Here is a 22,670-nt window from a genome sequence, read left to right as displayed (position 1 = left end):
AGAGAAGCCCAAGCCTCCCGAACACCCTGCTGACCCCACCAGGAGCTCCTGGCTCTGATCTGAACCCGCCTCTTTTCCCAGCCGCTTGGTTGGTCATTTTGCTTTGAGTCAAGTCCCCCTTGCTCTGCTTTCGTGTGGTGCCGTGCCCAGCCCCAGCCTGGCAGATGGGAGCTGAGATGGGGGTGTTTTCTCTAATTCTCTCCAACATCTCGGCTTGGATTTGCTTCGCCTCCCCAAAAATAGGTCTGGCCCAGCCTTCAGGACCCACCTGTTCTCAGCGATCAGCCAGTGGGCAGGGACCAGCCTCCCTGGGGTGTTCACTTCTTTGGTGATTCAGGGCCACGGGTCAGAGAGCAGAGTCAGCCGCTGATGACATTTCCCTGCCAGGATGCAGAGCAGGTGAGGGCCTCCTGGTCCACCCTTGGAGAAGGGACCAAGGAGGTTCTATGCAAGTCAGTTAAACCACAGAGCAGACCTTGCAACACCTTCCTCCTGAGGCCTTGGGACCAGACGGGGGTATGCAGGCAGACACCTACACTTGCATAGCCAAACAATTCTACGGCCCATTCTTCTAACTCTAGAATAAGTGCATAATAACACCAACCGATATTTGTGGGGACTTACTGTGGCCAGGCGCTATTCAGTTAAAGACTTTATGTGTATCACCTCATTACGGGGTGCCTGGGGGCTCAGTCAGTTAAACGTCTGACTTCGGCTCAGGTCATGATCTCGCAGTTCACGAGTTCAAGCCCTGCATCAGGCTCTGTGCTGACAGCCCAGAGCCTGGAGCCTGCTTTGGATTCTGTGCCTCCCTCTCTATCTCTGTCCCTCCCTTGCTAGTATTCTGTCTCTCTCTCTCTCAAAAATAAATAAAAACCTTAAAAAAAAACAAAACCCGGGGTGCCTGGGTGGCGCAGTCGGTTAAGCGTCCGACATCAGCCAGGTCATGATCTCGCGGTCCGTGAGTTCGAGCCCCGCGTCAGGCTCTGGGCTGATGGCTCGGAGCCTGGAGCCTGTTTCCGAGTCTGTGTCTCCCTCTCTCTCTGCCCCTCCCCCGTTCATGCTCTGTCTCTCTCTGTCCCAAAAAAAAAAAAAAAAAAAAAAAGTTGAAAAAAAAAAAAACAAAACCCTAGGCAGTGGCATAGGGATGTCCCCTTTGCACACAGGGAGCTGGGATGTGAACCCGGGCAGGCTGGGAATACTGTGCCTGTAGCGCTCATGAATGAAAACAAAGGGATCTGCAGAAGGGCCCCACAACCTTGCACAAATGGGATCCGATCTGTGGCCCAGTCACCAGAGGACAAAAGCATGGGTCCTGACTGTTCCACACACTGAGTGTGCAATGCGGCTCATTCCAGCCTGGAGTAAGAGTCCCCGGATCCCCCACCACTCTGCACTCCAGGAACCTGTGGCCCAGGGCAGCTCAAGACCTCCTGGACCCTTCTTTCGTAACATAAGGAGACAGCCTACACTGCTTCACCCCTCCCAGTGCCAAAAGGCCACTTATCACTTAGGGTGACTGTACTTAAGCCCCCACTAACCCCCCCCCCCCCGCAGGGAATCCAGGCTGAGCCCACCACGCCTTCTCCCTGCCCCTGCCCTAAGTGCTGGGCCAGAAGGTGGGAGACCCCAGTCTCGGCTCCCGCTTGGTGGAATGTTTGGCACCTCCTGCCTCGTTTTTCTCATCTGATGCATGGCTGGAATGTCCTCCAGTGCACCCCCACTTTACAAGGTTTGGGGGAAGATCAGATGAGAGGATGAATCTGAAGACCCTATAGGGACTGGGAGGCCCTGGGCCTGGTGAAGAGTTTGGGCCCGTGGTGTGTCTCTGAACCCCCACGTGCTGGTGTCTCCCCGCCTCTGGAGCGGGACGGGATCTGCAGGGAGAGGATGGTGGCTGGTACTGGGCCTAACTGCCCCTCCATCACCTGACTGTCCAGCTGCCCCCTATGGCAGCGGACCCTGCCCAGGGGTGAAGGAACAGGGACGGGAGGAGAGCGGCCAGCCACAGCCGGAGCAGGAAAGCTGGGGAGCCAGGCTGGAGTCCCATATGGAACAGGAGGCCGCTGAGTAGGGACCACCACACTTCCCAGCCCCGGGAAGGGCAGGGGTCACTGGAGAGCCCAGGAAATCCCATCGGGAATAGTGGCGCACCTGTGTGTTTGCCAGAGGTGACCTGGGCCCGTGGCCACAGGCGCTGGGTCACCTCCTGCTGCAGCAAAGCCTCAGTCTGGTTCTGACTTTTGGTCCTCAGTGTGTTCTGTCTCCCCTATTGTTCTGGGGCACCTGCTGGACTTGTGCACCCCTTCTTTCCCCCGAGAGTTTTTCGGCTACTCTTGGGGCTTGCTCACCCTGTATGGCAAATATTTCCTTCCTGGTTTATGTCTCCAGCTCTTCTGGGCTTATAATGGCTCAGTGGACATTTCTGCCTAGAAATGTCTGGATTTTGCTGAAGTTTCCCCTCAGCATACACCACACACAAGAGGTGACTGAGATTTTTATCACGCAGTCCTCAACACCAGGTCCTGCAGGGGAAACCAAGAAGTATGAGGCAAAGCCCCTGCCCTGGGCAATTCATAATCTAGTTTTTTGGGGTTTTTAAAATAATCTAGTTATTCAAAAGTGAGGGGTGCCTGGGTGGCTCAGTTGGTTAAGCATCCAACTTCGCCTCAGGTCATGATCTCAGGGTTTGTGAGTTTGAGCCCCGCGTCGGGCTCTGTGCTGACAGCTCAGAGCCTGGAGCCTGCTTCAGATTCTGTGTCTCCCTCTCTCTCTGCCCCTCCCCCACTCAGGCTCTGTTTCTGTCTCTAAAAAATGAATAAACCTTAAAAAAAATTTTTTTAATAAAGGACTAGGCAAAATGCCTCTAAAGTTCCACACTGTTCTAGGGTGAGGAGAGAAAGGCTTAAAGAGGACTCTAGGATTTTGAACAACAGGTGAGAAGTCAGGAGAGGAAGCAGGTTCGGGGAGAAGACTTCATTCAGTTTTAAGTAAACCGAGTGGACCTCATCACGACCCTTCCTTCCCCCAGGTTCCAGGTGCCACTGCCACAGACTGACCTGGTGTGTCCCCGCCGGCTCCTCCGCCACGTCCCTCCTCTGGGCGTGTGACCCTGGCTGCGGCAAGGTCAGAGCAAGAAAGACGGACTGACCTTTGCTCCAGGATATTTGTCAGCTTCTCTCAGTGAATAAACAGCTTTGCCGTCACCAACACAGTCTTTCTGGAAACTCAGCTGGCGCTGCTGAGTGCCCAAAGGTGAGGGTGGGATCCCCGAAATTGACAATTGAGTTTCCATCGCCCTAGGGTCAGGAAAGCTTGAAACAAATTATTGAGAAAGAAATTGAAATGTGGTTCCTTCAGACCCGTGTTCCAGCACCCAGATTAGGACCCGGTTCACAGGCAAACCTCCCCATGAGTGGTTTAGATGAGGGGCCTCATGCCCGGGCGTGCACCCATCACCCATGGAGCTCAGGAACGAGATCACCCAGACTGGGGACCCGGCACCTGTAATTTAATAATCTCCACGGGTGATCGGCAGGCACACCTGAGTGACAGGCCCCCTTGGCCTGGAGAGGACTGCCATGGCCAGAGGGTTGGGCCAGGGAGAGACATGGACAGAGATGGTCCTGGGACACCAGGAGTTCCCTCAGAGAGACTGAGCTGGGGCTTGGCAGGTGGATGTTCCGAGCACAGAGGGGAGGGAGAGCAGAGGGCCTTCTAGCACAGGCCCTGGCTGAGGGGCTCAGCCTGTTTGGGGTGGGGGTGAAGTTGGAGAGGCCAGCTGTGGCCACAGGGCAAGGCTCTGAATGCCAAGCTCAGAGCCAGGTAGATACTGACGCTGCCAAGAGCAGGGAAGGCTGTGAGCAGAGAAGGGAGACCCTCTCCAGTACCGGTGGGCCCTTGTTTGTGCATTCAGGGCTTTTGAGGCCCCTGAATGAGCCAAGGCCTGTGGTCAGAGGGCAAGCCCACACTTCCTCCTGCCTCAGCTCGCCTTTCCTTCACATCATGCCCCAACTCTTCTATTTCTGACTTCAAGTCCTTGGCATGTACGAAATTCTTGCCTCTCCTTTGGCAGCCCTGCCTGCCTCTGTACCCTTATTCTTACCCTTTTATGTCTGCCTTTCTTAGGCCTTCAGCACAGTCTGTCCAGATTAATTTGACACCAAACTGGCTTTCTCCAGAAAGGCAGGGAAAGTTCTAGGCACAAGAGTGAGATTCAGGTGGGGAGAATTACCGTGGCCCCTTCTTTAAGGCAGTTAGAGTCCTGTGTGTCCAGTAACAACCCATGAAGAAAGAAGCTATATTCTTGATGCGCAGGTAGTAGAAATGACTTGCTCACATTCTGGCCCAGAGACTCTGGCTCTGCTCTGTAACAGTGAAAGTGACACCTTCCTCAAACCGTGACTAGGACCCACATTACTTCCAGAACCTGCTCTCTCTGTATACCTCTGCTCTGGTGGGAAAATTCTTTTTTTTTTTTTTTAATTTTTAAAATGTTTTTATTTATTTTTGAGAGACAGAGAGAGAGCACAAGTGGGAGAAGAGCAGAGAGAGAGGGAGACACAGAATCCAAAGCAGGCTCCAGGCTCTGAGCTGTCAGCACAGAGCCCGACACGGGGCTTGAACCCACAAGGCATAAGATCATGACCAGAGCCAAAGTCGGACACTTAACTGACTGAGCCACCCAGGCGCCCCATCTGATGGGAAAATTCTTAATTTACTTGTACAATTAGGTGAGGGGTTGGAAATTGGGCCCATTTATCACATGGACCTTTATTCTCTCGTAGAAGCCTCTTTGGGCTGAGAAGATATGTGTCTGTCACCCTCCTTACTTGGGAAAATGCACTGTGTCCTGCTCTGAATTTACATCTGTAGTTGATCTTGGAACTGGTCACAGTACTATGTGTGGCCAGTACATGAAGTGCACTCCCAGACCCAAGACCGAAACAATAGGTTGCTGTGTTTTCTCAGAGTGCTTGGAGTCCTCGAGCCTCATCCCCGCTACCACTAGCCAGTGCTTGCCCTTCTTTCTGTGACCTGGCCCATCTTCCCAAGGCACCTTTCCCATCAGCTCCTGCTGAACCCAAGCCAGTCCACAGCACCACACACTGTGGTCCCAGAGCCCCAGGGCGACAAGGAGTCCGCCAAGCTGGGAAGACATCACAGAACTCAGTCCTGGTGGCACACGTCTGGTGCCAGATTTCTTAGGAAGAAAATCAGCTTCTGCCCAGACAGCAACATAACTTTTTCCCCCAATCCCTGGCACAGAGGCCGGGCCACGATCGCCAACCTGCCGTGAGAACACAGGAATATGTCCACTCTGTCACCGGCAAGTCCTGGCAGAGTCTTGCTGTGTTCTGAGACAGCACCCTCAGTGGAGAACTCCGGGCATCATGTCGAGGCAGCTTGAAGTCTTCACTGGAGCCAGAGTCTTGATCTATGTGGCCCATCAACTAAAAAAAAAGTTTGAACAGCATCATTAACCTAACACGACTTACTTTTCCATAGGACTCTAAGCTTTCACATGCATGCTGTCATTTTTATTTTGGTTTTCACAGTGGCCTGTGAAGTAGGTAAGCTGGATACTGTCGTTAGTCGACGTTCAGAGGTGACAGAGCAGCAGCTTAGCGTGTCTAAGGCCACACGACTCCCAAATGGCAGAACCGGGACTGGAGTCTGGATCAGCGCCGTCCCCTGACGGTTAACCTCTTCGGGACCCAGTGCCAAGTCTCCCCAGCTTGCAGCAGCAGCGACCGCACGGACCACCATGGGCTCCCAGGCCCCGCCAGCTGCAAGGGCACGCAGACACTGATGAATGTTCTCGAAGATCCTAAAGACAAGGCTGAGCGGAAGCTTGCATCAGAGGGACAGGTCCTGGCCAATTGTTCCCCATCCCTGGTGACAGGTACCATCTTATTAAATCTGTAAATCGGTTGTGCTGAGACTATAACAGAGGATATCGTCTGAGGAACCTTCCAATTTAGCAGACAATGAGTATCCGCAAACATTTTGGGGGCCTGATCCAGAAGCTCTAGCTTATGGCCATGTCTTCCAAACACATATGAAAGAAGATACGCACATGGGTCCAAACCACTTAACACAGTTGTCAAAGGACTGATGATACTGTAAACTTAATGGCTGCCAAGGTTATGTCCAATCAATTCATTCAGTTCCATAAAGATTTATCGAGCACTTCCTGTTTGCGGAATGCTGATGACCAGACAGATACATGACTCAGGGAGGTACTGAGGCAGTCTCAAGATCTGCCTGAGAGGTACTCTTAGATTGAAATATGGAAATCAAATCAAGAAAAATTCAGACTTTGGGAGTTTCTGACCAAATGTAATGACTCTAGAGCAGTGACTAGGAAACTAGAGCATCCCATCCGTGTCTTGGTCCTCGTTTACCAAACGGGTCACATTCTGTTTCTGCATCATTTCATTACCCCAGAGCCAGGTGAGCCATGATAGGACAAGACAACCACCAGAAAGTGCTGGAATGTGTCCAGAGCTGAGGCAGTGCTCACCATTTCTCCTTCATGGACTCATCCCACAAGCATTTATTAAATGCCTACTATGTGCAAGGCGAGGTGGTGAATACAAAGGTAGATGTGGCCGAGTGATCCCCACCCTCCAGGTTCCTTGTAGGAAACAGATCACAATAGGCTGTTGTCATAACTTGTGGGAAGTGAGCTCACTGGGCCAATGCAAAGCCTAATGGTCAGAAGAATGGCATCAGTGAAAGAAAACAGTGTGAACCAATGTGACAGGACATTGGGAATCAACAGCTGGAGATCAGCCTGGTGTGTAGCGACTGGGAAAAGAGTGGTTCTTCTGGAACAAAGGAGTTGAGCAAACCATGATTCGGAGAGGCAGAAAGGCAAACACGAGGCTTTCTGAAAATGGTTGCTATTGCCACAAACCAAAAGGCACAGTTTCATATTAGTTCCTGGGCCCCACCTGTACACACTGGTATGAGCATCAGCATTATCAGCATTATCTACAGTGTCTCACAGGAAACAGTAGTTAAAAATGTTACTTAATTCAACACAAAACTCCCTTAACATACTACCAGAAAAAAAAAATGACAATACAAACTCAGCTAAATGTCTCAAAAATTTCACTTGCACACAATATATACAGATAATAGCTTCTACCTGTGAGACCTGGGGCCAAGTACTGCATTTCTCTTTGTGTCTCTGTTTCCAAATCTGTTAAGCTGAGGACTGTGCACAGAGTAAGCACTTGTATAGCTGTAAGTAAGCAAGTACAGCTGTAAGTATAGCTGTAAGTAAGTAAGCACTGCTGAGTCCAGAGTAATGTTAGCTATATTATTATCAGGCCACTGTGTTAAGTTCAAAGTCAGACAAATTCTCAGCTCGTCCTCCTCTTCATCTTCTACCTGTCCTGTCTTCAGAGATACTTTTGGGTGAACATCTACTGATTATATAGCCTTTGAAAAATGCTTCCTTTTATCCTCAAGACAGTGTCCGCAAATTTAAGCTGGTACTTCACAAATTGCCGAGGCATAGGAAATTCTTTCCTTTATACAACATTTTCAGACCACCAGGTCACAGGAGGTGACAATGATAAATCTTATGAGTTCTTTCATCCACAGCCACTTCTTAATGGAAGGGACTATTTCTGACCTTCAGTTCATGGCAGTTACAAATGTCAAAGGCAGACCTTTTCTCTCCTCCCAGGCTCCTTCCCCCTCTGCTGTGCTCAGTGGCACCCTCCTGTTTGGCAGCTTGCCTCCTCCTAAATAAATGAATGCTGATGGGATGTCACTCAGGGTCACTGAAAGGTCCCCTGACCTAAAATATCTTCCTTTGGCCCTGTGGGCTGGGCGTTTCATCACCTGCATTGTACTCTGAGGTCTGGGCAAAGGGGCTTCCCCTCCAAACCCAGGGCTATAAATATGCCTCTGGGTTAGGGCTGTCTGTTACCAACAGTCCCTAGATAAACCAGCCCTCCTGGGACAGCAGCATTAACCCATTAGCTTCGAAAGCTCTTTAGGGACACAAGACCAACACTGAGGATGGTTTTGTTTGGTTTAACGTTTATTTATTTATTTGTGTGTGTGTGTGTGAGAGAGAGAGAGAGAGAGAGAGAGAGCGAGCGCACAAGCGCCAGTGGGGGAATGGCAGAGAGAGAGAGAGAGGGAGGCCCAGAATCCAAAGTGGCTCTGAGCTGTCAGTGCAAAGCCCCACGCTGGGCTGGATGCTGTACCCACAAACTGTGAGATCATAAGTCAAGCCGAAGTCAGACATTTAACCAACTGAGCCACCCAGGCGCCCCAATGCCAGGGATGTTTTAAGGAGAGGCACAAACTTGAGGCTTGTAGACAAATCTGATCAATAGGTTTTGTGGAGTGTACTTACTGCCTTTTTTTTTTTTTTTAAGTTTGTTTATTTATTTTGAGAGAGACAGCATGAGTGGGGTAGGGGCAGAAAGAGAGGGAGAGAGAGAATCCCAAGCAGGCTCTGCTCAGCACAGAGCCTGATGAGGGGCTCAAACTCACGAAACTGTGAGATCATGACCTGAGCCAAGACCAAGAGTCAGACCCACTGAGCCACCCAGGCACCTCTGGTATACTTACTGTTTTGAGATTGTTTTTTAGTCACTTGTCAATATTTTAAAACCGGATACAACTTCTCCTGAAAACACAAAAACAGAAGCTCTAGCAACATTGTCCTGAATCCCCACAAAATCACAGAGGCCTCTGGTCCCCAGCCAGCTTACCTACCTGCCCGTAGGCCTCTGGGCTTAGGTGGAAAAGTTGGGAGAGCAGGCCTGGGCATCTGGGACTCATTTGTCTGTTCTAGAACATTCCAATTCAAATATTTAACCCTACAAATACAAAAAAAGCACAAAGTATGAAAAAATGTAGATGATACAAAGTAGCTTAACTAGTCCTTGTCTGGAAAGAACTTAAGGATTTATTGAAAAAACATACATGTTGAACTCCAAATAAGGAAACAGTTCTTAACATTTAAAAAAAAATTTTTTTTTAATGTTTATTTATTTTTGAGAGAGAGACAGAGTGTGAGTGGGGCAGGAGCAGAGGGAGAGGGAGACACAGAATCAGAAGCAGGCTCCAGGCTCTGAGCTGTCAGCACATAGCCTGACGCGGGGCCGAACTCAAGAACCGCGAGATCATGACCCGAGCTGAAGTCGGACGCTCACCGCCAGGGCCACCCAGGCGCCCCAATTCTTAACATTTTAAAAGCTTTTAGATTTTCACTTCCCTCATCTCTTCCAGATTAACATTGGCTTCTGTTGAGTTCAGTGCTTACTTCCCGGTGGTTGGCTGTGTCCAACTAGCCCCAACTCCCTGAGGCCACAGACTGCCCTCTGTGTCGGCACCAAGAAAAAACAGGTGCTCAAGAAACATGAGGTGGGAGCGCCTGAGACCCCGTGATTTTGTGGTGACACAGGACAATGTTGCTAGAGCTTTTATTTCTATGTTTTTGTTTTTCAAGGAAGTTATGAAACATCTGGTTTTAAAATATTGACAAGTCAATGGAAAAAGAAAAAAAAAAAAAGCTTTAAAATAGTGGGTAGACCTAACAATACATGGCTGTGGTTCATGAGTAGATAGCAAATAAAATGTTTAAACTAATAGTGACCACTTAAGTACTCTATGTCAGACATTTTGTATATGTTATTTATTTACGCCAATAACATAGATAACGCTTCTGGGTACAAATTCAAACACTATATAAGCATATAGAGCAAAACAGCGAAAGCCTATTTTTCCCCTCCTCAGGTGTGGCTCACTCCGCGTTTGGGGTGCATTCCTCCAGATACGGATGGACAGACATATCTCCGGGCCTATCATATATATCAGATCAGCCCCATTTGACCGGTGGGGAAACTGCGGCCAAGACCACAGAGCCGCACGTCCTGGAGCTGAGATTCAAACCCAGATCCCCTGACTCCTGAGTCAGCGCATTCCTTTACGCCCCCGTGTGTAAAATGTTGCGGATGAAGAAACCGAGGCTCACAGAGGACCCGGAGCTCTCCCAGCCACACAGGGCACGGCCCAATCTGGGACAGGCAGGAGGGCTGCATGGAGGAGAGGGCAGGGACGGCCGACGGCTCACCGCGCCGCAGAGCGCAGCCCCCACCCGCACGGGGCTCGCCCACCGCGCTCGAGGGCAGCTCCCCCCGCCCCCGTGCAGGGACGGTCCGGCGGCCGGGGTCCCGAGGCCCCCCCCGCCCCCCCGCCAAGCCCAGCGCGCGGCCCCCCGGGACGGGGCCCGGAGTGACGGCTGCCTCCGGGGCGGGCAGGGACGGCCCGGATTTCGCCTGAGCCGTCGGCGGGCGCCAGCACACAGGGGCGGTCAGCGCCCGCGCCCCGGGTGGGTGGCCTGTACGCGCGGGGGGCTGGGGGCCGCCGAGGGGCGCGGGCTGGGCGCGTGGCGGGCGGGGCGCCGGCGGGCGGGGGCGGGCGCGGGGGCGGAGCCGCGGCCAGAGGCAGCAGTGTCCCGAGCCGGGCTCAGGGGCCGCAGTGGCCGCCGCGGAGCGAGGCTGCCTCCAGGGAGCGTCCGGGCGCAGAAGGGTTAACGGGCCGCTGGGGCCGCGCGGAGCAGGTACAGACCTCCCCCTCCCCCGCCCCGGGAGCCCCGGCCCCGGCCGCCCTCTCTCCCCGGGTCCCGTTAGAGCCCCCGCCGCGCTCGCCAGCGCCCGCCCCCGCGCCCCGTGCCCCGCGGTCGCGCCCCAGCCGCGACCCCAGCCCCAGCTCTGTAGCCTCGGAAGATCTTCCAGTCCCTGGGGTCGAATTTCTGGGGAGGGCGTTCTGATCCTGTGGAACTCTGGCCCCATCACCCGTGCGGAAAATCAGCCAAAATTCCTACTAAGTCACGGAGCGAAGTTGGAAAACATACCCAGGACCTCCCCGCACGCGCTGGCGTCCCCTGCTCTCCTCCTCCAGGAGGGGTGTTCCTGGATGGTGTGTGCCCCTGCCACCCCCTCCAGTTCTGGAGATGGGGCTGGGGACCCTGGGAGGGATGCCGACGGGTGCCCCTGATCCAGCTCAGCCTGATGATTAGAAAGGAAGGACACCTGTTGGAATGGTCGTCCAGGACCCAGGAGAGGCTGGCACAGTGAGGACAGAGTTCTGACCCAGGCTAGGGAGTCTCCAGACAGCCCTGAAACATGCTGTTCCACCCCCTGCAGCAGTGACCCATTTCCCAGAAGTGGGTCCCTCTGGGGGTGAAGGGTGTGGCCCTTCCCAGGTCTCCCCTTCTTGATCCTCACTGGCCAGTGTGGAGGTGTGGCCAGGAGGAGCCCAGGTTTGTCCAGACCAGTCTCCAGCCTGGCACCAGGGTGACCACTGCTGACCTCTCCTTTCCTCACCCTGGACAGAGAGACACACCAGATGAGGAACATGCAAAGGGGGAGAAGCACAAATGTGTGTCTGTTTCTGCAGCGGAGGGGGTGTCGGCCCCCTGCCCAGCTGTGCAGGGGGTGGGGTAGGACTTTTCCAGAGAGGGAGCCAGGCCTGGCCAGGGCTCCAGGAGTTCACGTCACCCCCACCCCCACCCCTCACTTCTCCAGGGAATTGCCGAAGCCAAACCCAGCTCAGGATGGGATTATGTGTACTGGGTAGACCCATAGAGACAGCAAGATACAGACCCTGGGGGAGCAGAGAGAAGCAGAGGCTGAGAGGGAGTGGAAAGGGTGGGTGCCCAGCAGCAGAGAAGGGGCAGACAGTGATCACACCCCCATCTCTCCTCTTCAGCATCAAGGCACAGAGTCAGGCAGAGAGCTGAAGGCTTGGGTGGACCATTGGCCCTTCTCTGGAGCCCCTACGCCCCCATCAGGGTGGAGCTGGTGACCTCAGTGGCCAGCCCAGCAGGGGGGGGGGGGAAGAGCAGCCATCAGCAACCCCTTACCAACCCCAAGCAGCTGAGGTGACCCTGTGCACTCAGGCTCGTCCTCCGCAAACCTTCCCTTACGTTTCCACGTCTTGGGGTCTCAGGGAGGGGAGTGGGGCTGAATGTTGCTACCCCCAAGCACATTCCTGCCCTCCCCTCTGCCATTTTCCTGCCCCTGAGCTGGCCCACCTCAGCATTAGCTCCTTGGATTCCTCTCCCGGGTGCCTTTCAGATCCAACAGAAACATTTTTTTTTTTTTTCCTGGAAAGCAGAACTAAGAGCGGGTTGAGGAGTGGGGGTGGGGTGGGCTCGTGGGAGGGAGCTAGGGGCTGGAGGGGTGGGGCAGCTGTGGCTTTGAGACCAGGGGAGGTTTCGGAGCTCCACCTCCCTGCTAATGGAAGCTAGACTTGAGGAAGGACTTCCCGGCTCCTCAGAGTGCGAGGTGTGTGACTGGGGAGCAACGGCCCCTCTGGCTGCATCCCTCCTGCCCGGGGGCCCCCCTGCCCATCATGGTCGCACCTGAAATGAGCCTTCGTTACAGGGAGGGGTCCCCTTACATCGCAAGGGGAAAATCACCTGCTTCTCTACAGATTAAACCATTGGCCCACTTAGTTTATCCCTGGGCTAGAAAGTGTTTGAGGCAGAGATGTGCCTGGGGCTCCAGAAGGAGCTTAGTTTTAAAGGGAAGAAAATGCTGGGAGGCAGGTAGGATATGGAAAGCCCAGAGCGGCCTCCTGTCACCTCCTCAGAGCCGGCATCTGGCATGTCCTCGCCCAGGCCTCCCTCCTCAACCGTCTGGGACCCCTGGGAGGGCGGGAGGTGGGACCAGAAGAAAATCATCTTAGGGGAGATGGGCGCGCCTGTGTGGCCTGTGTGGCCTGAGCTGGCCTGGAAACAGCCCCTGGTTGGGATGGGGGAGGGGCTGAGGAGTTCCTGCAGGCTGAGGGGAGGGGACTGGGCCACAGTCGGGAGGCCGAGGTCAGACCCCCACCCTCCAGTCTCGGCAGGCGGGAAGGGGCAGCATTCCTTCCCGCTCTCACCCTTAGTGTCAGAAAAGGGTGGGACGCCCCCCCCGCCGAACCTCCATCCTCATTCGATGTCCTGAGGAGCCATCCCTGCCAACCCCAGCTCTCTGGAGACTGGAGAGGTAACCACCGGGCTTCTGTCCCCGCAGAGCGCGCCCCCTGCACGCTCAGATGCCGGAGTAGCGTGTTTACTTCCGGTCCCCTCTCCCGGCCTGGGGCTTCAAGGGAGGAGCGATGGAGAAGTGGGCGGGCAGGTAAGCTGTGGGGCTGCCGGCTGCGGGGGCGGCTCTGCTCCTGAAAGTGACGGATAGGCCACTACTGGGCGGGGCGGGGGCAAGTGATGAGTGACTTCTGCTTTCTGAGAAGCTGGCATCAGGATGCGGGGAGCCTGCTGGGGGTGGGGGTGGGGTGTTGTGACACCTCCTCTGGCCGGTTTGCAGGTCCCAGTTGTGCCTGATGCTGCTTCTGTCCCTCCCTGAGCTCTGCCTGGATCAGGAGGTAAGCCAGGCACCAGAGGCTGGGACCCTGCCCCCTTCCTATCTTCCACCCCACTCCTACAGGCCTTGGAGTGATGGCCCCTTTCGCATTTGCCCTCCCAGCCTCCCTCCCACCCCCCAGCTCACTAACTCTTTGCCAAATAACATCAAGTCTCACCTGTGCTACCGAATGTGCCCTCAGGCCAGTAACAACAGCCCCAGCCCTCAGGCACTGGAGTGGATACTCTGCACAGTTACGCGAAAATCCTTCTAATTTTGTCTGACCTTTTTGTCCACATAGGTGTTGTCTGGACACTCTATTCAGACACCCCCTGAGGAGGGCCAGGGCCCTGAGGGCATCTGGGGTCCTTGGGACCAGTGGGCCTCTTGCTCCCAGCCCTGTGGAGTTGGGGTGCAGCGCAGGAGTCGGACCTGTCAGCTCCCTACAGCTCAACACCAGGGCCTGCCCTTCCCACCCCGGCCCCCAAGACACCCAGAAGCCCTGCTCCCCCAGGGTCAGGGCTCCAGACCCCAGACTTCCCGAGAAACCCTCCCCCTGTATAGGCCACAGCCTCGGGGAAGAGGTGGCCCCTTTCGAGGTCCTGCTTCCCAGTTAGGGAGAGCAGAGGCCCAGGAGATTCCAGCAGCTCGGAGGTGAGGCTGGGATCCAGGGAAGGGTGGGACTTGGGTCAGGGGCGGGGCTTGGGACTGAGGGACCGGGAGTAAAGGATGCGTGGCAGCGGGAGGCTTATCTTTGGCGCTCAAAGTAGACGCCGGGAGGAGGGGGGGTCGGGGGCGGGCCGGGGAAGAGGCTGGGTCGGACGGAGCTGGCCCGAGCTGTGACCGCGTGTCTGCTACACCTTCTCAGATCCCGAGTTCGAGACCCCATCAAGCCGGGAATGTTTGGTTACGGGAAAGTGCCCTTTGCTTTGCCACTCCATCGGAACCGCAGGCACCCCCGGAGGCTGCGCAGATCCGAGCTCCCCCACACCTCAGTTCTTTCATCCCTAACTCCAAGAACAGAGCCATCTTCCACAAACCACACAGCTCAAGCTCAGCTCCCTCCTACAGAACCGTCTTCCCGCCCCCTGTCCCCCCCAGCAGAGCCCGGAAGCCCCCATGCTGCTCAGACAGAGGGGCCTTCTAGAACCAGGCCTGCCCCCACACGGCCCCACCCCAGAGCCTCTGGCACAGACATCCTCTTGTCCATCCCCTCCCCAGGGGACAGTAGCTCTTTCCACATGCCCCCTCAGCCAAGAATGCCAAATTCCCAGGGTCGGGCCAGTCTCCAGGTGCCAGACAGGCACCCTAATCCTTTCCTTTCTGCCCCTCGGGGCAGAGGTCACCAGACCCAGGAGCACTGGAGTCCTGGGGGGAATCTTCAAGGGTCCCTCATGGAGCCTGCCCCTCACTACCCAGATGGCTGGTTGCCTCTGCTGAGTGCTGGTCCCCACTCCAGTTCCCTCTGGAGCCTCTTTGCTCCCAGTAGCCCTGTCCCAAGATGTTCTGGGGAGAGTGAGCAGCTGAGAGCCTGCAGCCAAGCGGTGAGTTCTTCCTCAGACCATACCCTCCCCAGACTTGCAATTCTGCTCCCCTGACCCTGAGTCTGGGGCCTCGGCTTGTCAGATCGGGACCTGAGGGAGAAGGGCCTTGGCGTCTGACCTCCTCAGGGTAGGGGCCTCGGAGCTCTTCCACAGACCCGACCTTCCCTCCCACACCCCCAGATCCAGCCCTGACCCACACCCCCATTTTCCTCCCCAGCTTTGACTCCTCTGTATCCCCCCCACCTCAGCCCTGCCCCCCTGAGCATCCAGACCCCCGGGCCCTGCAGTGTTCAGCCTTTGACTCCCAGGAGTTCATGGGCCAGCTGTACCAATGGGAGCCCTTCACAGAAGGTGAGGTTTGTAGCCCCCCCTGGGGAAGCTGAACTGGCTTAAGATTGGGGGATGGCAGGAAGAGGGAGACACCCAGCCCCTCTAGATCTCCTCTGGAGGCCCTTGTATTTCCCTTTTGTGAAATATTTTCTTTTATTTCCCAGGGCCAGGGCCAGGGTGAAGAGACAGCACAGGCACAGAAAGGGGAGTGGGTTTCCAGACAGGACGCAGCTGTCAGATGACGATGGGATCATCAGCAGAGGGATCGGGCTGGGAGGGGGAGTGTCCAGAGGCACCTTCTGGCTGGCCTCCTCTGGGAAGTCCATCCCAGGAGGTGGGGTCGACATGAGAGGGGCACGGTCAGGGAGACAGCAGGGCGCGGTGCACCGTGGGCCCTGGCTGCTGTAGACCACCTGTTCCCAAGTTCCCATCCACTTGATTTTAGGCCTGTGTCAGCTTGATGCCAAGAAACCCCTTTGTGAGCTCGCGTGATCATAGGTTTCAAGTATCTCCTCTCTCACGATTCACAGCCTCTTCACTGGTCTCCGTGACCTCAACTGATCTGACTCAACTTTTGTGTGACCCTCAAAGGAACTTTTGAGAAAATACAATTGTCATATTCCCTTCATCCTAGTGACGTAGTCAACCTCAGGATGCCCTATAGCTAATTGGGGACCTTTGGCAGCTGGCCTCTCGCCAGGGACCTCAGCTAACCACCCTTCTACCCTGTTTCTTAGTTCAGGGCTCCCAACGCTGTGAGTTGAACTGCCGTCCTCGTGGCTTCCGCTTCTATGTCCGTCATACCGAAAAGGTCCAGGATGGGACCCTGTGTCAGCCTGGAGCCCTAGACATCTGTGTGGCCGGACGCTGTCTGGTGAGGGAGGATGGTGTGTCTGTGTGTGTGCACACGCATGCACACACACACATAGGCATGCACACACAGTCTCCTTAGTCATCATCACAGAAACAAAACCCTAGGCTGAGATTGCACAGAGGAAAGTTCTTCCCTGCCCAGCTGGAAGTGAGAACAGAACCAGGAGGTGAACTGTAGGAAGGACCCCCTCAGGCATATACACACTTCGGTGGAGGCTGGCTGGGGCTGGTGGGCTGGCAGAGAAACACATTCTCACTTGCAGTAAAGATCAAGGTGCAGGGCAAGCTGGAGAGTCCGAAGAGGATGAGGCTGGGGTGCGGTGGTATCTCGTCTCAAGCGGCCCCTGCCTCACTCTCCCCCAGAGCCCCGGCTGTGATGGGATCCTCGGCTCTGGCAGGCGTCCAGATGGCTGTGGGGTCTGTGGGGGTGATGATTCCACCTGCCGCCTCATCTCAGGAAACCTCACTGACCGGGGGGGCCCTCTGGGCTATCAGAAGATCCTGTCGATTCCTGCTGGAGCCTCCCAGCTCCAGATCGCCCAGCTCCGGCCCAGCTCCAACTACCTTGGTGAGTTCTCTGGATTTCCTGAGTCTTGGGTCTCCATTCCATTCCTGGTCTCCTGGTTCAGCCCTCTACACCTGCTCTGAACACAGCAAATGGGCCAAGCAGAGAGAAGTCGGGGCCTCCTTGCCCTGTGGAGAGAGCGAGAGAACGGGGGCATCTGGGGCTCTGCATGGCTTAGGGAGTGCTAGGAGAAGGACATCACGACTGATCTGGTGTCCTGATCTCCAATCTCCAGCCCTTCGAGGCCCTGGGGGCCAGTCCATCATCAATGGAAACTGGGCTGTGGATCCCCCTGGGTCCTACACGGCCAGTGGGACTGTCTTCCTGTACAACCGTCCTTCTCGAGAGGAGGGCAAGGGGGAGAGTCTGTCAGCCAAAGGGCCCACTACCCAGCCTGTGGATGTCTACGTGAGCTTGGGGCCCAGGAAGCTGGACTGCTGGGGGGTGGTGGGAGGCTTTCCCTCTGAGGGCAAAGCTGTGGGTCTCAAGATGGAGGGAAGGCGAGTGGTATGCCCTTCTTGCCTCCCCAGACAATTCATTACCTTCTCTTTCTCTTCCCAGGTGATCTTTCAGGAGGAAAACCCAGGCATTTTTTATCAGTATGTTATCTCTTCACCTCCTCCAGATCTTGAGAGCACCACCCCAGAGCCCCACCTCCCCTACCTCCAGCAGGGTAAGACTCTGCTCCCCAGACCTGGGAGGCAGGGAGGGACTGAAAGGGGAGTCTGGAGGCAGTGGGGTGCATTTGATTCGTCTACTCCACTGTCCTTGCATAGAGATTTTGAGGGTAGAGTCCCCACCCGCTTTGGCGCCCCGCCCTGCGCGGACCCCAGGCACTCTCCAGCGTCAGGTGCGGATCCCCCAGATGCGCGCTCCACCCCATCCCAGGACTCCGCTGGGGTCTCCGACTGGATACTGGAAACGAGTGGGACACTCGGAGTGCTCAGCATCCTGTGGGAAAGGTGAGACTTTGTGTACCAGCCTGGATTCCGGGCACCCGCAGCCCAGATCCCTGACTTGGCACGCCTGATCCCACATTCAGGAGTGTGGGTCCACACCTTGACTCTGTGCCAAGTCAGATTCCAGTGCCTGGGGCCCCACTGACGCTGGGCTCTGAGCCAGACTGCCTCCCCTGGTTTCCTTCTCATCCCTTTCAGGTGTTTGGCGCCCCATTTTCCTCTGCATTTCTCGTGAGTCAGGGGAGGAACTGGATGAACACAGCTGTGCCATGGGAGCCAGGCCCCCAGACCCCCTGGAGCCCTGCCACGGTCCCCCGTGCCCTCCATAGTGAGTATGACCCCCAGGGAGGGCTAGGGTCCTAAAACACAGCAGCCGTCCCTGCTCAGGATCCCACCTGCATTCTGGGCCCAGTACCCAAGGTCTCCTGGCTGCAGACAGACAGCATGTCAGTAGAAAGGTTTACATTCCCCAGACAGCAAGAAAACCCCGGCAGCCTGAGCCCCACAAGGGAACTCAGATTCCAGGTTCTGAAGATGCTCCTTCTCTGCAGGGCCTCCCCACCCGAAGCCCATCATCCCTTGCCCCACATATGGCAGCCCCACGCATCTCTGTGTCTCTGTTTTCTTCCTCTGCGTCTCTGCCTCTCCCCTGCCCCACCACGCCCACAGCTGGGAGGCTGGCGAATGGACATCCTGCAGCCGCTCCTGTGGCCCTGGCACCCAGCACCGTCAGCTGCGCTGCCGGCAGGAGTTTGGGGGGGGTGGCTCCTCCGTGCCTCCGGAGCGCTGCGGACATCTCCCCCGGCCCAACGTCACCCAGCCCTGTCAGCTACGCCTCTGTGGCCATTGGGAGGTTCGTTCCCCCTGGAGCCAGGTGAGTGGGACTGGGTCAGGAGGCTGCCAGAATGGGAAGGACCCTAGATGAAAGGCACCAGTGAGTTAGAGCAGTGGTTTTTCCATTTTTTTTTTTTTAATCAGCAGAAGCTTTTTGACTGACAAGATCTCTTGTGAGACCCCCATCTATAAAGCAGATAAGACACTGAACCAGGGGTTCCAGCCCAGAGCCACCTGCTCAGCCTGCCCCTCAGCGCATAAAGCCATGTAACTGCCCAGTTAGGGACGAAAGGCAGTTCCTGGTTCCCAGGCCACAGACCTGGAGCTGGAGGCTAGGGAGGAAGCCTGGGGGTCCAGGCTCTGGGATGCTCTCTTACCCTCAGTGCTCTGTGCGGTGTGGGCGTGGCCAGAGGAGTCGGCAAGTTCGCTGTGTGGGAAACAATGGTGATGAAGTGAGCGAGAGGGAGTGTGCATCAGGCCCTCCACGGCCCTCCAGCAGAGAGGCCTGTGACATGGGGCCCTGTACTACAGCCTGGTTCCACAGCGACTGGAGCTCCAAGGTGGGCCCTACACCCCTTATCCAAGCCCCACGTCCCTGGTGCCCCACACCCAGGACCCTTCTTTCCAACACATGTCAGTACGCATAGTACACGTCAGTAGCCCTACTGTGTGCTAGATGCTGCTGATGCCAGAAACTCAGAACTAAGTGAGCAAAGCTCACATTAGGGTCCTGGATTCCCAGCACAGGTTCCACTTATCTGGCTGGTACCCTGGGCACTCCCTAACTCTGGGGATCCAGGACACACCACCCTCACCTCTCCTCCTCCCCTACCCATCACCTTCTCAACAGTGCTCAGCCGAGTGTGGCACAGGAATCCAGCGAAGGTCTGTGGTTTGCCTGGGGAGCGGGGAGGCCCATGGGGCGGGCCAGGAGGAATCAGGAGCAGGGACCAGTGAGCAGAGCTGTGCGCCCGGAAGCCGTCCCCCTGACATGCGTGCCTGCAGCTTAGGACCCTGTGAGATGACTTGGTGCTGGTACACGGGGCCTTGGGCTGAGGTGAGCCAAGAGCCTGGGAGGGGGGTACCCATTGGTGGGATTCCCTGTGGGCCGGTGGGAGTGATCCCTGTTCTTTCTGCCCCTTGCACACCCTCCCTTTCCTGTGTATCAGTGTTCCTCGGAGTGTGGCTCTGGCACACAGCGTAGAGACATAATTTGTGTGTCCAAACTGGGTACTGAGTTCAACGTGACTTCTCCCAGCAACTGTTCCCACCTGCCCAGGCCTCCTGCCCTGCAGCCCTGTCAGGGGCAGGACTGCCAGGACCGGTGGTTTTCCACGCCCTGGAGTCCGGTGAGTGCCTGGCTCCCTCACCCTGCTCTGCATGGACTTCCAGGGAAAGGGGGGCTCCTCTTATGGTATCCCCACTGCGTCCCAGGATGAGGCCAGCTGCGATGGTTTACCATTGTCTTACTCCCTATAGATGTGGGGGACCCGTCCATGTGGGATTTCACAGTGTTCCAGGAGAGCCCCCACCCCCCATACTACTTTCAGGGAAGGTGGTGGGGTTCAGGAGGAGCCTAGGTCACAGTGAAGGTCTGATTTGATAGTCGGGGTCTCCCCAGTGTTCTCGCTCCTGCCAGGGGGGTGTGCAGACAAGGGAGGTCCAGTGCTTGACCGCCAACCAGACCCTCAGCGTCCGATGCCCTCCTCACCTGCGGCCATCCAGGAAACGACCCTGTAACAGCCAGCCCTGCAGCCAGCGCCCCGGTAAAGAGCCCCTTTTTCCCCCTAACCCCAATACACTGGACTTAACTGAAGTGTGGGGGAGATGAGAAAGGACCAGTGGGAGTGGGCACTGCACCTCCAAACGGAAGGGTCTGGGTGACTGTCTTGTGCCCCCTGGCCTCCTCTGTCCCCAGATGATCAGTGCAAGGACAGCTCTCCACATTGCCCCCTGGTGGTACAGGCCCGTCTCTGCGTCTATCCCTACTACACAGCCACCTGTTGCCGCTCTTGCGCCCATGTCCTGGAGCGTTCTCCCCCAGAGCCCGCCTGAAATGAGTCCAAGAGACCCTCTCCTCATGGTTTCCACCATCAGTCACCCACCCATCAGCCCACTCTATATCCTCTGGCTCTCCAGCCTGCCCTAGTCTCACCAGGGATGTCCCCTAGGGTGGTTGTGGGCGGCAAGATAACCATCACGTGTGTGTGGCTGGGTCTGTGTGTGGTTGAGGGGATGTGTGCACATAGACCCCACGTGTGTATCTGGGTCCGCGTGGATGTGTGTGCTCACACACATGTATTCTCAAAAAAAAGAGGTTAAACTGAAGAGGAATGGGGAGGGACCATGCCTGTTTCCCTGAGACTTTTCTAGGCTGAGAGCTCCTTAGTAATCCAGACTGCCTGGTGACTGGCCTCTCTAACCCCAACTTGTGCCCTGCACTTCAGTTCTCATGTTCAGGCCTCACATCTTCTAAACCACCCATTTGTCCTCCAACCCCTCCCCCCATACTTAGTCTCTCTATCCCTACCTTTCATAATCAGCTAGGGATGAGGGTCAGCCACTGCCAATCCTGCTTTGCCCCAGAAAGAGAGACTACCTCCCCAGAGCAGGGACCAGCTGGGCAGAAGATGGAAAAAAGAAAGGCTAGAACAAGACACCCTAGCCCCTGCTCCCGCTCCCCACCTCCTAAAATGATTCCCACCCCAGAACTAATTTATTTTTTATTAAAGATGATTATGACAAATGAGAAAGAGGTTCTTTATTGTCCTGATGGGAACCCAGCGACTTGGGCCACCTAGACAAGCAGTGTGAGGTCAGAATGAGGGGTGGGAAGGGGAACAGCGCCTAGAGCCCAGGCGGAGAGTCTGGGCCCAGAAAGGCCAATGAGTGAGCCCCAATCATGGGAGAGGATCCTGGCCAACCTAGGCCCTGCAGGTTGGTCACTGGCCACTAGAGGTCACCGCTTCTCCCGCTTTAGGTAAAGAGTTGGAAGCTTGCTTCCAGAGCTGGGGAGAAACTGCAGGGCCTATGGTGGGTTTCTCAGTAGGCCGAGTCTTTCTATAAAATCTCTTGGAATCTAGTAGCCCTGCTGTCAATGGCAGCTGGCTTTAAAGGTTTTTTTTTGTTTTGTTTTTCCCGTTCTCTTTTTTTGGCCCTGCCTGCCTCCCCCGTCTTTTCTGCTATCACTCATTTATTTCTCTATTAGGATCTTGGTTTATTATTGCTTTTGCTAGGGTAGGGGTAAATAAATTGACTTATGCCCCTCCCCCTTCCCTCAGCGGAAACGGCTGGAGGAGGAGGAGTCTGGCCTGGCTCTAGGGGTTGAGGGCGGGGTTGAGGGCGGAGCCAAGTCAGTACTGGATGTCCTGCCAAAGACACATTCTTCAGAGATGTATCACGCTTGTCTCCCTCCCTCCTTTGCCCTTGTCATCTCTCAAGGTAAATAGCTTGCTAGAGGTGGTGTGTGAGTGAGCAGCCTTTTACATATAATACAGATCCTTTCCCTGACCCCGGCAATTCTGAGGTCTGAGTGCAGGTCTCCACTTCCGGAAGCTACACTTCCAGGGGTCCCTGTGCCTAGGAGAGGAAGGGGGATGCAGTGCAACAGAAACAGATTCATCCGCATTAGAGGCCTCCCTCCTCCCATCCCTGTACCTCAAGTCTGGCCAAGACCGTTAATAAAGGCCTGCGGAAACAACTGAACTCTGCTGTTTCCTGAACACATCAAAATCTCATGAAGGATACCAGGACTTCTCTAGCAGCTCCCTGGTGTCATACTGCTGCCTTGGGACTTAGACTCTCCCTGGGTTGGAAGTGGCTGAGAAGGAAGACCTTGGGCAACTTCTTGGGAGGACAGTAGGTGAGGAAGGAGGCCAAGGGAGTGAGGGAAAGGAAAATGAAACTAGCCCAAAGGGAACGAGTGAGGAAAGAGGGTACAAGGCAAGCCCGATGTCAATGTCTCTGAAGACCCTGAGCCTCAAGAGGAGGTGTCAGACATGTTCCTCTCTGTAGTGAACCTGTGAGGGGATCAGAGATGGGGGGGGGACTAGGGAAGTGGGGCCTGAGCCAGCCGGGTGGATACTGAGAGCTGAAGGCGGAGTCCTAACATGGAGGGAGGGGTGACAGTGAGTAGCAGGGGCCCTCCCAACGATTCCTGGAAGCTGCAGCCTGGGCGGTG

At 55.6% G+C, this 22,670-nt stretch overlaps 1 protein-coding gene and 1 long non-coding RNA gene across 6 annotated transcripts; one reads left to right on the top strand and one right to left on the bottom strand.

Moving 5' to 3' along the window:
• Positions 1-3,030: 3,030 nt before the first annotated feature.
• Positions 3,031-13,080, bottom strand: LOC124516044 (uncharacterized). Of its 4 annotated transcripts, XR_006962968.1 has the most exons (6): positions 12,074-13,080; positions 8,749-8,852; positions 8,602-8,659; positions 5,291-5,453; positions 4,235-4,367; positions 3,031-3,314 (listed from the first exon to the last, which is right to left on the bottom strand). It is a non-coding gene; the product is annotated as an uncharacterized LOC124516044 (long non-coding RNA). The 4 variants fall into 4 exon arrangements; XR_006962967.1 differs by lacking the exon at positions 3,031-3,314 and having other exon boundaries at positions 4,174-4,367; XR_006962965.1 differs by lacking the exons at positions 3,031-3,314; positions 4,235-4,367 and having other exon boundaries at positions 4,640-5,453.
• Positions 10,513-22,187, top strand: ADAMTSL4 (ADAMTS like 4). Of its 2 annotated transcripts, none has more exons than XM_047085168.1 (18): positions 10,513-10,597; positions 13,059-13,163; positions 13,350-13,407; positions 13,687-14,039; positions 14,254-14,929; positions 15,178-15,280; positions 15,997-16,133; positions 16,496-16,700; positions 16,933-17,105; positions 17,259-17,370; positions 17,474-17,659; positions 17,855-17,984; positions 18,326-18,509; positions 18,874-19,050; positions 19,341-19,547; positions 19,660-19,839; positions 20,112-20,256; positions 20,409-22,187. In XM_047085168.1, the coding sequence occupies exons 2-18, from the start codon at positions 13,144-13,146 to the stop codon at positions 20,543-20,545; spliced, it is 3,183 nt and encodes a 1,060-aa protein (XP_046941124.1). In that variant the 5' UTR covers positions 10,513-10,597; positions 13,059-13,143; the 3' UTR covers positions 20,546-22,187. The 2 variants fall into 2 exon arrangements, with proteins under 2 accessions (XP_046941124.1, XP_046941123.1); XM_047085167.1 differs by having other exon boundaries at positions 10,514-10,597; positions 18,326-18,530.
• The last annotated feature ends 483 nt before the right edge of the window (positions 22,188-22,670 follow it).

The sequence above is a fragment of the Lynx rufus genome, unplaced genomic scaffold (genome assembly GCF_022079265.1).
Source record: "Lynx rufus isolate CCGP_SWC_20201006 ecotype Redwood Valley unplaced genomic scaffold, mLynRuf1.p SCAF_2, whole genome shotgun sequence".
In the NCBI taxonomy this organism is placed as follows: Eukaryota; Metazoa; Chordata; class Mammalia; order Carnivora; family Felidae; genus Lynx; species Lynx rufus.
This window is presented reverse-complemented; position numbering and strand designations above follow the sequence as displayed.

Excerpts from the sequence above, each read along its gene's own strand:
- ADAMTSL4 (XM_047085167.1), top strand. The coding sequence starts at position 13,144 with ATGGAGAAGTGGGCGGGCAG. Across the intron at positions 17,371-17,473 it reads CCTCCCCTACCTCCAGCAGG|AGATTTTGAGGGTAGAGTCC; the intron begins GTAAGACTCTGC and ends GTCCTTGCATAG. Across the intron at positions 19,051-19,340 it reads ACAGCGACTGGAGCTCCAAG|TGCTCAGCCGAGTGTGGCAC; the intron begins GTGGGCCCTACA and ends CCTTCTCAACAG.